Genomic DNA, 15,584 nt, shown 5'->3' with positions numbered 1-15,584 from the left:
CGCCCCAGGTGTGTGCCAGTTTCTACGCAGCCACATACAGTAGTCTCTGTGTGGAGGCACTAATTAGCTTTGGCCTCCCCACCGCTCTCCCTGCGTGCAGGTGCTATTACAGCACATGTGTTGCATCCGGAAGCATCACCACTTCGCACCGTGGCGTTTTAATATCCTTTATGGGCCCGATAGAGTCTGGGAATCTTCTCATTTATTGTTGCACAGCTTCTCTCCGCTTGTTGTTCTCTCTTTATCCGCCCTGCCCTTATGGAAGGACGAGCACGCAGCGAGTTGGGTTACCGACTCAAATAAAATCAGCTTTTTTTTTTTTTATATCTGCAAGGGTCTGCAGTTGCTGTTGCTGTTAAGGCTCTTAAACATAGCAAGTCATGTGTTTGTGGAGAGAACCAAGGTGCTAAAGAAGAAGAGCCTTTCTTTAATTTCATCTCGGAAATCGCATTTGTACGTTTTACCAAGTCTGTCGCAGTCAGGTGGTGTTGGAGAGCATTTCATGTACTCATCACACTTGTGTTTCTGTTTGCTTGAAGATCCTCCATTAAAAGACAAAGTGGACATTTGTTCGGAGTCCCCATGTGGTCTGAATCAGGCGGGGATGATTTGCGGCTGCTCTAACCAGCAAACACTTGTGCCTGTGGAGTTTAAGATGTTTGTCTTGGCTCTTTTCATTTAGCACTTTTGCAGTTTTTGGTGATTATTTCATCGCTAATAATCAGTCATGCGCCTATGTATATCTGACAGGGTGATTTTTTTTTTTTTTTTGCCCATGCCTGAACAAAATTATCTTAAAAGTCACTCGGGCTTAAATTTGTTTGATCCTGGGAGTTTAGCAAAGGTTGACATATGAGCTTTTTATAATTATTTAATGATTGAGTTATAATTCATAGTAAATATAAAGCTACCAAGAGAAATATTCTGTGTTGGGTTGCATCTGTTGTCATGGGGACCTGGTAGCGCATAGCTATTGTCAATAATCAAGAAAAAGACGCGCAGTTTTGTTTTCAATCAGCTGATCACCAACCCGGCCTGACCAAGCTCAAAACTTGTCAATTCAACCCGCTCTGCGTTGTTGCTGCCATATCACAGAATTCCTGACTGAATGCCAACATTACCAACTTATACTTAAGTTTTGCTGTGAAAAAAAAATCCAGTGGCCTTGTTCTCTGTAATCACTCTAAAAACGATGCCAAAGAAGCGGAAGTGTGTGTCCTGTCCTGGATGACAGCGGTGATAACCTCAGGCTGGTGAATAACACACCTGCACCCATGAATGACGTCTGTATCGAGATGACTCAGTATGCATACAGGCACTGCTGCAGCCCCATTGTGTAGTTATGCTAAACCTTAACTTTAATGTCTTGATGGCATTTCTTAAACTATAAATATGAAACATCCCATTTAAGTACGTAGTCAGGAGACAATGATTCTTTCCTTTGTATATTCTCTAATATGTAATGTGTAATCATGCAAATAATTAAATGTCTGAGTTAATGTTTGCTTTCTTGAGATCAATTGTAAGTTAAGAAAAGCAGAAGCATCTGATTTCAGATATCTTCTCACTGGTTTGGAAGAAGACAGAAACAACAGAGTACAGATTTTAGTAACTGTAACTGTATATTTGTCTTTTCTTTTTTTGCATTTCAATATTTACCTAAACATTTGTTTGATGATGTGAGGACATTTCTATGCAAGTGTACCCATTTTGAAAGAGGAATATTCTAAATAAGATTATCATTTGGATGTAGCAATTAGGGCATTTTCAGAGGACAGTGCCGTTGATTCATCCCCATGCTTTTTCAAGTTAATAATCAGCCTTAAAATATTCCTATTTAGAGATGGAGCCAAGAGGAGAGCGTCAGCTAACATGAATTGAAAATACTCAGCATGTAAATGTGCCTTCCAGCGGTAGACAAAGACTTCCTGATAATATTTACTGCCATCATGGGAAATGACAGCTTGACAGGCAAACATAGACACGGCGAAGAGTTGGAAAGAAAAAATGGAAACAAAAGCAAGGAGGTGGCACAGTGTACACAAAGAAGAGATGTGGGAAGGAAAGAGAAAAACGGCGAGATCTTGAATAAACTCGAAAGGCTGTAACGTGAAGACTATGGTGGGAGAAAGCATCTGGCACAGCGCTGTTTAGCTGATCACTTTGTTATACACTCTGTGCTTGTCGGCTGAACATCAGCCACCCTGCTTTCTCCAGACGTCCGCCATGTGATAGGCACAAACCAGGCCTGTGATCTAAACCACGACTATCCATACATCCTTGGAGGAAGGAAAAAAAAACCTCAATTTAATAGAGTATGACCCTAGGATATTTTCGCAGCGAATAAACTGGTGAGAACTTTTTCCTGATTGCCTAAACCAGACCGGAGCTCTCAGCAGGCAGTGGGCTGTTGATAATCCTTAATTAGAAAATAAATTCCAGTGGCAGGAAATTGTCTCGTTCTTAGCACACCTGCAGCAACTCAAAGCCGGCAGGGGAGAGCTCAGCTGTGTTCTTTCACAAATCGCTCCATTTAGCTCTCTGCTGGCGAGCCGGATGAGCGTAAAATAGCACCAAGCCGGGATAACGACAGTACTTATTTATTTATTTATTTTTAGATTCTTCTGAATCATGAGATGAAGTTGAAGTACAGGACATTGAGAAGCACCGGTGTTCTTTCTTGGTCCTCGTCCGATGATAAAGTGTTAGAAATGGGCATTGTAGCTTTGAGTAAAAGCTAGTGCTGTCAATCGATTAAAAAATATTAATTCCACTCTAGCGCTGTGATTAATCGTGATTAATCACTAAGTTCAACTTTGTAAGTTTGAAATGCGAAAATGCACGTTTTCAAAAAAATATTTAAGGAAATGTTTTATTGTCTCAGTTTTTTTGGTATTCATATTCAGGAAGGTTTAGCAGAAGTCATTTTGTTTTTAAATCATCTTTTCTCTTTCACTTGTGTTTGCGACTTTGCATTGTTGACCACTGTACAAGGCCGTGCTGAAGACCGTTACGGAAATAACCCTCCGTAAGAGAGAGGCTTTTATGTCAAGACAGATATTGTGATCAAACTGCATTATGTAAGATTAATGCATTAAACTTTTTGGATTAATTGCATTCATTAACACATCAAAGTTGACAGCCCTTGCTGGCGGGATTTTTGTATTGATTTTTTTTTTTTATTCTCATGGGACATAATTGGCATTTTTCTTTCAGTTTCTTCAAAATGACTGTCTTTAGTTTTGCTACATCAGAATTTTTTTTAAAACCAGGACATACCTTAGTGCTGGTACCATCCCATCACTTAGAAGAGGTTAATTTCAGTAACTTAGCCCAGTGAAAGCATGATTCTAACATTGTAGTGTCTCTATGCTAACCTCTTGGGTTTTCATTTCATGTCTTGGCAGCATAAAGAACGTGACACCCAAAGTGGGCGCCGACGAGACCCACGACGCCATTCGGCGAGCCTTCGACGTGTGGCAGAGCGTGACACCGCTGCGCTTCGAGGCCGTGCCCTACAGCGAGCTGGAGAGGACCAAGAAAGACGTGGACATCACCATCATCTTTGCTTCGGGTTTCCATGGCGACAGCTCCCCTTTTGACGGAGAGGGAGGCTTTCTTGCCCATGCTTACTTTCCGGGGCCTGGAATAGGAGGTGACACGCACTTTGACTCTGATGAACCGTGGACGCTGGGAAACCCCAACCATGACGGTAGGCAGTGTTGAATTTCATTTACATCAAATAATTCACCTTCATAATTCATACAAAATGATTATTGTGTATCGCAATATTTTCAAAAATATGTAAATTTAGAAATAGGATCCATTGACTGAAACATTACGTTGGATCTGCCCTGACCTGAGTACGGCTAGTTTTTACAAACATTAAGCATATTATGTGGAGATAACGATACCTTATCGTTTGGAATGTGTCACGGCTGGAGGAAATCTCAAAGTTAGCTTTTTTTGTTTAACATGTTCAATCAAGCTCCAAGAAAACAAGGGAGAACAAGATTTCCAGCACATAACAGGCAGGCTGAATTTACTATAGCAAATGGGTTTTATGTTATTCCTTTGTTTCAACCTTCGTCTGCCTGGAACATTTTGGAATCTCAGAGTTAAGGCAAAAAGAAGAAACACTTTTTTATGGGAAAAAAAACATCTGGAAACTGCTGGATAACTCATGCTAGCTGACATAACCTCGCTAATTGCTAATTTGAGATGCTCTTAATGTAAAAAATGAATGACCACTCAAGCTGAAAGTTTTTAAAAAAAGTGTTTTTAATTTCTTATTGCAACTTATATTTGAATAAAAAGACAATTGTGAAAGATGGAAATGTGAAAAAAAAAACCTGACAAATGTATCGCTGTTCAGAAATCCAGTTTTGTGTGGTCTGATTGCTCCCACGGGGCTTGAAGCTTTGTTGTATTGCCTGATGCTGTTGCAGGGGGTAGATCTGCTGCTGAACTTTGGTTGCGGCGGTCTGCTTTTTTGAGGCACTTCCTCTGCTGACCTAAACTTATGACCTCTCACTGTATGCTGACCTCAAACCTCTGCCCTGACCAACTGTTTGTCTTCAGAGCATTTCAGCTTGTCAGGGAGTCTTAGCAGAGGTCTAGATAGCAAGTTGAGCAGCTTGTTGTGGTTTGAACTCCAACAGATCTCAGCGTCAGTGTGTGAATCTATGCAAACTGTGTCACATCACCCTCTGAAATGTGTTATTCACTCAAAAGCACAAGAACATACAATGTTTAATGTATCATATTTATTTTAAAGTTTAATCTCTTTCAGAATTTAAAAACAGTTTATTTCTAATTATGTCTTTGGATTCAGTGCGACATTATGGGAGCCAACCTTACCCGCAGTCCAGAGGCAAGGGAAGGGGACGCATGATCGCTACCGAGTGAAAACTGTGACAGAGCTGTCAGTCATAAGGAGACAGGGACAGAAGTTGAAAAGGGGGGAAAAAAACAGATGAGTTGACTAGCAGAAAGCAGCAGGGATAACAGAGAGTGTAAGAGATGATGAGAGACAATGGCAGAGTATCTCTAGACAAATATTGGAGCTTGAAGAGCTCGCAGGAGAGACAGCCGGAGAGGAAGACTGAGCGAGCTGCATAGCGGGGAGTAAAAATATTTGAGGAGGAGAGCAGAAATGAGAGGGGAGCTGTTGAATACAAGGCAGTGGAATTAGAAGTGAAGAACTTGACAGAATTTTAAACACGAGGCTAGATGTTTATGCGAGGATTTTAAATGGATTGATCACACCGACGGATATCAGTTGAGCACATTAATGTTGCAAATAAAGCCAATGCAGTAGGGCCCAATCTTATTTCACCAATTGCTCAAACAGTATGTTATGTCACTAAGCACCAATGTCCTGTCCAGACTCCAAAGAAGAAGAAAAGTAGAACCTACCTCATTTACCAGAGGTGCAATTCAGACCATTAAGGTAAAGATGACTCACAATCAACACACAGCAAGTAAAGTCATCCCACTTACTGAGCATCGGACCAGAACCAAACAGGGGGAATTCAGTGTATTCCCTGACAATTGTTCCTCAAAACTATCCATTCTGCTCTCTGACCACTCAACTTCTCGAAGTTGAGTGGTCTCTCAACTTCTCGAAGTTGAGTGGTCAGAGCAAGACAACGTTGCTGTCCCTACAAACGAAATATGACCAATCACACCATGGTTGTGAATGCAAAGTCAGGCGAAAGGTTCGCCAGAAGGGCCGGACAACATGAAGCAGAGAACAAAATGACGTGATTTTCATCACCCAACTACGACAATAACAACCTTAACTCTTTAGCATATGAGATGATGTAAGTTAGCAAGCTAAGTGCAATGTTGAAGAGTTTACAGCCATAGCGTTTACAGCATATAAAACGTAATTTGATGGCTGTTAGTCCATGTTTTGTTCTGTGACAAACAAGCTTTAACCTCAAAGTAAAAAGGGAGTTGCTTCTAATTTCAGCCAAAGCAAAGCTCACACACCATACAGAGTGTATTATATTGCTTTCAGTGCTGTGGATGTCTTTTAGGAAGGAGAAGCAGCAGCAATCGTCAAGAGTTAAGATTCACTCCCTGCATTCCTTTCAGTGCAATCCAACACACAGTCAACCTCTCTTCCAGCCTTCCTATGCAATATTAATACAGAGCTGCTACAGCCTACTCTCTTGTGAAAACATCCCATAATGCATGCAGTTTTGCTATGCCTGGCCTCCATTGCCAAATGCGAACATGCTCTTGCTCTATCTTCACTGTTCACTGTTGCATATAGTCATTTTCCTAGTAACCAGCGTTGCATAGAGAAGCTGATTATAACAGGGTTTCATGTGCCAGGAATCTGATACAGACATTAGGTTTTACTGCTAGATTTCTTTTCTTTTTATTTTTTTTGGCATTGCAGTAGTAGTTTTCCAGCTACCAGGTTTTCATTCAACCACCTTTAGCCTTTGCTCGCTTAATTATTTAAAACTTTACATGTAAGATTTTGCTTTTGTGTTTAGATTTATAAAAACCTAAAATAATAGTGATGAATAAATCAACAATATAGAATGTGGGGGTACGGGATGTTCACTCAAACACTTCATTTATAATACAACAAACATCAAATTCCCAAGAAGTGTCTGAGTGTGTGATATTAATTAGAATTAATGAATGAAACATCAACACTATTCCAGCTATTACCCTTATATAGAGATGCATTCTTGCTCCCTATTTAAAACTGTGATTAAAGCTAATCATAGAGTGGTATTACCGCACCAAAAGCAGCTCTGCAATTTGCATACTGAAAACTGAACAGAGGAAGTAATAATTAGTGATTGGGCTTCGCAATCAAAGCACTTAACATTCCAGCCGTATTTACTCGCTCACGCAATCTTACACACACACACACACACACACACACGCATTCTGCATTTCTTCCTTTATACTGTAATTTATAGAAATGCTTCTCTGTTGTCCACTCTCAGGCTGCAGAACAGATGAAGGAAAGCGCTTGGCTCAACGCCCAAGGCCAAGGACGCTTTGATATGAAGTTAAAGATCAAAGTGCCTTCAGGTTGGACAGCCTCTGCATCAGCTTATGCTTAAGGCTTATGCTTAAATATGCAGGGTAATTTAGAAAATATGTCAAACTCAAAGTTGTGTAAGAATGAAGATTAGTTAGCTTTTTGTATACCTTGCAGTAGGCAGCGACTGGTAACCAGAGCAGAGGTTTACCACACTTTTAAAAAGGGAAGGTTTTAAAATAGCCAAAGGTTCACACCATGATGTTTCTATGATGCAAAGTTTTTTTTAATGAAGATGTCAACAAAAGGGCCAATGTGACTGAAGGTTTCTGCAGCTGTAGAGAAAATATAAAGATCAATAGGTCACTAAGCCCATTTAGCTTCTTTTTTGCACCTGCAAAGATACCATTACTCGCCCATGGACCTAAACTGATGTATTTCACTTAAATGTTCTTCGTAGTTCAGTTATTTTTATAAATGACGAAGTTAATTGTCAGAAAATTCTTGAATAACGGTAATCATTTAATTTAGTGCCATATTACATTACCCTGTATGGCAGTCTGTTATTTTGGGTTCTGATCCTCAAGAGCACAGGTGTCAACTCCAGTCCTCGAGGGCCGCTGTCCTGCAGTTTTTAGATGTGTCACAGGCACAAAACACTGGAATGAAATGGCTTAATTACCTCCTCCTTGTGTAGATCAGTTCTCCAGAACCTTAAAGACCTAATTATTCTATTCAGGTGTGGTGCAGCAGAGGCACAACTAAAAGTTGCAGGAAAGCGGCCTTTGAGGACTGGAGTTTGACACCCAGTCCTCTAGAAGTTATCACCCCTGATCGGATTTATGTAAATAATTTAGTCATTCTGATAATAGATTTGTTGGACTTTTAAAAACCCATGTCCTTACAGTAACCTATTTTCGAAACATATGAAGATATTTTGAATTGTCAGTTGCCAAACATTCGCCAAGCAGGTTCATTAGACATTATCTCTATAAACCATTCATTGTAGAGATAGCGCCATTTTTACACAAAAAAGGATAGAAAAATTATCAATACCACAAAGTTCAAGGTTTCCCCCAGAAAACTTGCTAAGCCTGGTGGTTGGGTGCTGGGCCGTCATTCATCCAGCAGCCCGTCGTGCTTTTGAGTTAAAAAATGTTCAAAGTTGACAGGAAATTTGAAAATATCACTTGATAATTATGTATTATTGAAAGATTGGAAGATTAACACCTGAACACCAACTATAAAATGTTAAAAAATGCAAACATTTTAAAAAGACTTAAATACATAAGCAATGGTTAGTCATGTGGGGGCACAGGTAAAGCCTGGTGGCCCGCCAGGCTTATAAAACACTGAGGGAAACCCTGAAGTTATACATTGGCAATATTTCAAAGTGACCAATTCTTCACTATAGTCTGCCAGGCCTTCCAAAGTGTTGTTGGAGTCATATAACGTCATTCAGAATATTACAGAAACTACTTTGAGTTGGTGGTTGTCAAAACAGGTATGAAACTTTAAATGCACAAAATCACAAAAATGACCAGTTAACAGTTTGGATAATACACGACTTCCCCTCCCCCATCTGTTGCTGAACTTCAGGCACTTCTGCCTCATTCAAGAGAAAGACAAACATGTCTGTTTGTATTTCCAGTCACGAAGCATATGCACTGTCAAAGTGTGGAAACTTAGAGATTTGGACTCTTATTAAGGAAGCTTTAATGTTTCAGAACTTTACAGACCAGCGATAAACAGCACTCACATTAAGCAGGCAACTACAACATACGGCTACAGCCGACAGAGTTGTTAAGCTTCAAAATTTCTACCAACCACATAAGTAATTATTTTACATTCTAAAAATAAATATATTTCCTGCTTTTAGATGTTTTTCATGATAACTCTGTTTCATCCCATGCTCCCCCTCTGTCAGGATGGGAGCTCTGTAGGCAACAGCTGGGTGTGATGTAATTTTAGCTCAGAGCAGCACACAGTCTCTGTCTCTCCCTCATGTTCCTTTCAATCTCGTTTCCCTCAGTTTTTTTTCTGTTTTTTTTTTTTTTTTACTATTTTGTTTGTTTTTTTTTGTTTTTTTTAGATACACACTGGATGAGTTGCTGTCCAGCAAGCCTCCCCCCATGTCTGTCTTTCCTAATCCCATGTGCTCTGTTGTCAACAAGGATCAGTCGGCATGGTGTCCGTTGCCAACGTCGCGTCGTAGATGCTGTGCTTGATTGTGATGTCACTAGTGCACACTAGAGGATTATTTCCTGTCTGCGCGGAGATAAACAAGTGCACGCCCATCCGAGAGCGCTGTTTTCTCTGCACCTTCATTCACGCTGAGGCATTTTGAGGATAGGGGATTAAGCCAAACTTACATGCAAAGGGATTTTTAGCACACAGCACAGGATGATGCGTGTAGTTATTAGGATTAACTAATGGCTTTCTCAGAGACTTGGATATGCCGAGCAACAGAAACCGCCTGCTGCACGTGCAGAGGATAAAGGCACCAAAAAAGGCAATGGCAGAGAAGCGCTCCGATCAAAGAAAATTGCATTTCTATGCATGTTTTTCTCGGGCTTTACGTAATTGCAAATTAAATATTTTGGGTGATTTTACAGGGAAATGATTAAATGAGAACATGCTCGGCAGATTAATTAATAATGAGTACCAGCTGTAGTCTTTTGATGCATGTAAACATAACATAGCTGCTGCTGAGCATCTGTCAAGACTCTACTTCCAGCAATTCATCAGCTGTGTCGGCTAATAACATCTTATTAGATTTAAAGGACCATTTACTTTTTTTTTTTTCGTAACTGCAACAGTGGCATTATATGTGTGTGTGTCAGGGCTGAGAAAAGATCTAAACACTCCAAGGAGCTGAACCCAACATTCAGTCAGCCGTGTGTGTTTTCTTCCCCGCTTTACGCTGATTGCTCTCATCTATGCTGCTTGTGTGTGTGTAGGGGGTCTGGGAGTCGAGAGTCATGGGTGACAGCCGACTTCATGATCACATCACTCATGCCAAACAGCATCCTCAGACCCCTTTATGTGTGTGAAAGCAGACTAGTAAAGAGTTTTTGCTACAAAGATTTTCAGACGTCTTTTCTTCATGACGGCTCGCTGATGAAGTTTCAGCTTCTGCTTTCCGCCTTTTTGCTTGCATGCTAAAAAGATTGAATGAACTTTTGGTGTGAGTTTGCAATCAGGAAGAGGCTTTACATGATCAGTACATACAGCACATGAAGAAACATTTCCTGTATTTAATTTACGAATCACTGTTAGCATCTCATTACACCGTAAGCATGTTTTAATATAGTAGCTTGAATCATTTTCTATGTAACAATTACAGCAAAACAGGTTTGTGAAAGAAGGAGATGTGTTACTTGTGCTGCTACAAAAAACTGACACCAACAGAATCAGCATAGTATAGTTTAGAGCTTGATGTCTTTTTTTATTATTATTATTATTTTGTATTTTTCAGCAGCTTTCTTTGAGGATTTTTTTTCACTAAGCAATTCAAGCCAATTCATTTCAGTCAAACATGTCCAGATTATATCAAACTACTGTATATACAATCAATTAATTGAAAGTCCAATTCAGAAGAAACCAATTCATTTCAATTCAGTCTAACGATATCAGATTACGGAGCCTTAAAGTTCTACATATTAATCCATACCAGAAACCAACCCTGGACTCTGTTTGAACGGCTATTTGCTGCGACTCTTTGGTGGTTAAGAAGTCTGGAATACATTGTATGAAAGGAAACAAAACGAACCCGGAGTAAATCACATCAACATCTCCAGGGAAAGAGGTATTAGACTTCCTAACATGCAAGATTTAATGAGTTAAATCTTTATATTGAACCCTGATTTATGAGTTGGAGGTTCGAAGAAAAGGCTTACATTTTTTGGGGTTTTCAGCCTCACCAGTAAGCTCAACAGTATCATTATCACTTTATTGTTGTCTCCTTAGGGAAACTTTCCTTGCAGCAAGGTGAAAAACACTACAAAAATCAAACAACATTGGCAAAACAGTAAAAAGTCTATGAAATACTCATCAATAAAACAGGCTAAATGACATAATTATGCCTGATTGCATTTAAAATGTATCTAATATCATAACATGTACAGTTTGATAACCATCTTAGCGATGGTGCCACAGATTAATTATTTTATTTTTAGAAAATTTTACTTTGAAACATGTACATTTGTACATATGTACATATTTACACTGTACATATACTTCACAAAACACTGCTGCCCTGCACAGATGCTTTGTCTGCACTGATGAAAATTTAGTATCTCAGACTGGCAGCATTAGTTTATTAGTTTAGCTAATATTTATTTAACATATTTATTGGGTGTTTACCCTTTTGGCCCAAAGTGGTCAGGAAATCCTGAATATATTGAGTTAGTGCAAGACTTGTTGATTGTCAAAATCACTCTAAAATCTAATTGCGTTGAAAATGTCTCTCCTTTTAATTTTATTTAATAAAAACAAATTAGTCATAAAACATAGAGGTTTAAGTTATGAGTATTTTTTTTTCTTATACAGAAAGTAGTTTTATAAAAAAAATTTTCGTCACTTGAAGTGTACTAAAAATTTTGCTCCGCCAGGCTGGAATAAAGCGCACGACATAGCAAACAAAATGCAACCTGGCTTCCTTTGTTAGCATTCACGCAATCAGCAAAAGCGACATCAAAAAAGATGCTCCCCGCAGCTTCTGAAGCTTTTCAGAACGCTGCGACTATTGCTTTTCGAGGCCCACAGTGGAAAAGCTTTGAGGGATCAATAGATGGATGGATAAATGGAAGATTAAATGTACAGGCTACGATAAGGGGGAGAGATTTAATAGAGTAAGAGGATGGAGAATAATTGCTTGAAACATCACAGCATAAAAGAAATTGGGATGCTGAGGCGGAAGTGCTGGAGGGCAGAAAGGAGAGGATTGTGGAGGGATTTGGCGGGAACTGGGGATAAGGCAGAAACAAAGGACTGGAACTGGACATGGAGATGATTGGATTGCCCGTTTTTTATTTATTAATGTTTTTTTTTTATTATTATTATTCCTGGTAGTCAGAAAAGGTAAACAAGCCAGCACTGATCTGTGCAGCATCACAAGGTCATTGCTGTGCATGAGGTGCCCGTGTTTGTACGCGAAACCAAAGCAAATCATGCAGGAACAGATAAGCTGGTTTTTATTCCAACTTCCAGACTTTTTTTATTTTTTTTTATTTACAGAAATAACTACGCACCAGAAAAAGAAATCATCATCACTTACATACTGTGACTACACACAAGCATCCGGGTTCACCCAAGGAGGTCGTTTAAGACCTGGAAGGTCCTCCATCAGAGGAAACGATGTAGCATCCCATACACAGGAAATGAGAGATTTTTAAAAATATTTTTAACAGGCTTTATTATGTTCCTCACCCGCGCTTGCAAAATGAACCAGAGAGGTTAGGAAAGCAAGTATTCGCCATCTGGAGAAAAGGGAGAAAGGAATAATTTATGTTTCCAGGTAGCAGGATTGGACAGCAGAAGCTGGGTTGCCGGGGCACCAGACAAGAGTCGGGATTGGCCACGGCGAGGAGGCCGGAACAGCATCGACTTTCATCAGCTGATTGATTGATGGTCGCAGGAGGAAGCTCGTCTCCCCAGACGTCGATTGGCAGAACGGTTTATCATTGACGTCCAATCCCCTTACTAGATGGCGCATTGAAAGCAGCTGTCATTTTGGATGTTTTTTTTGTTGTTGTTGTTGGGTTTTTTTTAGCCTCCCAACAATGAAAGGGATAAATTTTCAGCTTCTCAGCGGGGCACATATTCCGTGGAGTCAAGAAATAAAAAGAAATCAAGGAGAGGGACAGAGAGGAGTGCAGAGGAAATGAGAGATACTAGAGTACGGGAGAGTACAAGAGAGGAAAGATAAAGAGTTGTTGAGAAATAGAGGAGCATATGGTGTCCTTGCAGGTTTATTTTTAGTTTGCTTCTCCTACTGAGCGATGAGGAGGCAGCAGTGCTCTCTGTCTTTTCCTTCCTGTTTCTGTTTTTCTGTTATTCCTCACTCCGCCTTGCTTCACATCTTCTCCCCGAGCTTGGCGCCTTTAGATGGAATTACATTTGATGCCCCTCAGCCATTTTTCAAAACTGTCGCAATTAAAACTTAAACAATCCAGATATGCAAATGCTGACCAGATTTCACCACCAAACAGCTAGAAAATGTATTTCTGTAAACTTGGTTATACTTGATTGATTGGCGGTGAATCCCACTACGTTAGAATGTCATTGAAAAGTTATGTTTCATGAATTTGTTTATTTATGTTTATTTTTTATTGATTTTATGGGTTACAGCCAATAAAAACTTCAAGTTTTGTTTTTCAAAAAAACTGAAAATTACTTTTTTAATTAAAAGAAATGTCAGCAACTGAAAAATATGTCCAACTGAACTGTATAGCCACTCAATCAATCAATCAATCCCAAACCTTTAAATGAGCTTTACTTCACTACTGTTTCAAAGCTGCCTTTTCTTTTCCAAGCTTCCTTTTTCAATCCCACTGTCTTTTTTCTTCCACTTAACTTTCAATCAGGTAGTATTATGATTTTCTGAGAAACTAAATTTCTGATTTTCGTTACTTATAATCTATAATCATCAGAAATAACGGCAACCTATGTATGAACTCCATATGCCTTGCACTAGTTAAATTGAATCAAATTAGTTTTTCAATTTTTTCACAACATATTGCAACATTTAGGAGCCAGCAACTTTGCGTTGTCGTCCAGATGTCAGGATTGCGGCATATGTTTTTCCAAGTGCTGGAAAGAATGCGTCTGTATGCTGTTTGGACGAAGCTTTAGGAAGTTGTCCGTGTCTAGGCAGAGAGGTTCCTCTGTCTGTGCATCGTCATGCATTCAGATTTGTTATCGATTCCTTTTTTTAGCCAACACGTCTGCAAATGAGTCCAGCTGGTGTTTGGGTTTTTCATTCCATTCCAGCAAGTAATGGTTCTTTTTTCAGGTGTAATTTGGGCCAAATAGTTGCATTCTTTCAGTGTTTTGTGACTGTCTATGGTTTTATGGTGTCAGGCCCTGTATTGTTGCGCAGACATGGAGGAGGAAATAGCCTGCTAATGTGAAGTAGTCAACATTTTTGACTGACTAGATCCTTTTAAATATTGAGGAAATGTTTGCTGAGCCTTAGAAATACTTGCAAAACTGTATCATATTTTAGTAAAGGGAAGCTTTCTTCAGTCTTGAGCCTTATTTCATTTTTATTTTTATTTTTTGCATTGGTAATTGTATTACATTGATGTTTTAACTTGGGAGTAGACAAAACGTTGATAATTTATGCATTTTCTTTGCTATTAATGAGTTTTTGAGTCTTAGAAATTTGATTCTTGTTTTAATGTAATTCCCATTGAAGGAAGAAAATTGTAAGCGTTTCATTAGATGAAGTTGCAAACCTCTAAAAGCTTTAAATTTGTTCAAGGGGAAAAACAAACTTGATTTTTACAGTGTTTTGTTGTTTTTTTATATACTGTATAAAAGCATCACCACTAAAAATGTGAAAATCCATTGTGTAGACCTTTCCTTATTTAATAATATAACTCTAAGCCACATCATCCATTGTGTCTTTTTTAGCTTAAAACAAATTTTCAGGGTCAGTTCAGACTATTCATTAGTAAAAATCAGCTTGTCATCTGTATTTTTCACATTACTTGACTTATTCTAGACTTTTTTAAATGTAAAATCACCAAAATATTTAAATGGGTAAATATAGTCAAGGAAAGAATTCCCACAAATTCGTCTTTTAGTTCAGCAGTCCCTCGGCTTAATCACCTCTTTTGCAGAGGCAATAAATCCTCAATCTTTCCAGGTTATGGTGCTCAGAAAGATTTCCCTTTCGGCACAGATACAGTAAAGTTTTTTAATCTTCCTTATTACATTCTCCCTCTATCTTTGTCTCAATCTCCTCCGCTTTGTCTCCGGTTCTCTACCTCTCAGAGGATATGAACTCAGAGAATCAAAGACTTTTCTTACTACGAGGGCGGATCCACATCTTTCAGTAAAAACACATGTATGGGCGTGACAGCATCCAGCATGGCAGCTGAAACAGAACTGATGGCTTAGTGACTGCAAGTAGAAGAGCTTGTGGGAGGAAAAAGGAGGCGAAATGGCTTGGAAAGCAGAGCGCAAGGGTACTGGAAGAACAGACTGCAGAGAGGGGACTTTATCTCTAAGGACGCTTTGTGACAGTTGACATTGTATGATGTAGCATTGTTATTTGATACAATGTAGAAATAGGAAATAGATTTCAAATGACGGTCAGGTGTATGTGGGGGATATTTTCAACCAGTGATTGGTTCTGATCAACGAGATGAATATATCAAAACTAACTTTAACTGGCTCCCTGTAGCTCAAAGAATAGACTTTAAAATACTGTTGTTAGTTTATAAATCGGCTTAGCACCACAATACATTAAAGATCTGCTGTTGTTGTATCAACCTTCCAGACCCTTCAGGTCTTCTAGTTCTGGTCTGCTCTGCATCCCCAGAACCAGAACCAAACAAGG

The 15,584-nt window shown here is 39.2% G+C and overlaps 1 protein-coding gene across 2 annotated transcripts in view; it reads left to right on the top strand.

The window, feature by feature from the left end:
* The window catches only part of mmp16a (matrix metallopeptidase 16a (membrane-inserted)), a 77,189-nt gene that overhangs the window by 24,594 nt on the left and 37,011 nt on the right, over positions 1-15,584 (top strand). For both annotated transcript variants that reach the window (XM_032551206.1, XM_032551205.1), the window contains one exon: positions 3,408-3,712. In XM_032551206.1, the coding sequence (XP_032407097.1) occupies positions 3,408-3,712 (305 nt within the window). The remainder of the gene's footprint in view (positions 1-3,407; positions 3,713-15,584) is intronic.

The sequence above is a fragment of the Xiphophorus hellerii genome, chromosome 21 (assembly GCF_003331165.1).
Source record: "Xiphophorus hellerii strain 12219 chromosome 21, Xiphophorus_hellerii-4.1, whole genome shotgun sequence".
In the NCBI taxonomy this organism is placed as follows: domain Eukaryota; kingdom Metazoa; phylum Chordata; class Actinopteri; order Cyprinodontiformes; family Poeciliidae; genus Xiphophorus; species Xiphophorus hellerii.
The sequence above is the reverse complement of the archived record's forward strand: the minus strand, read 5'-3'. Positions and strand labels throughout refer to the sequence as shown.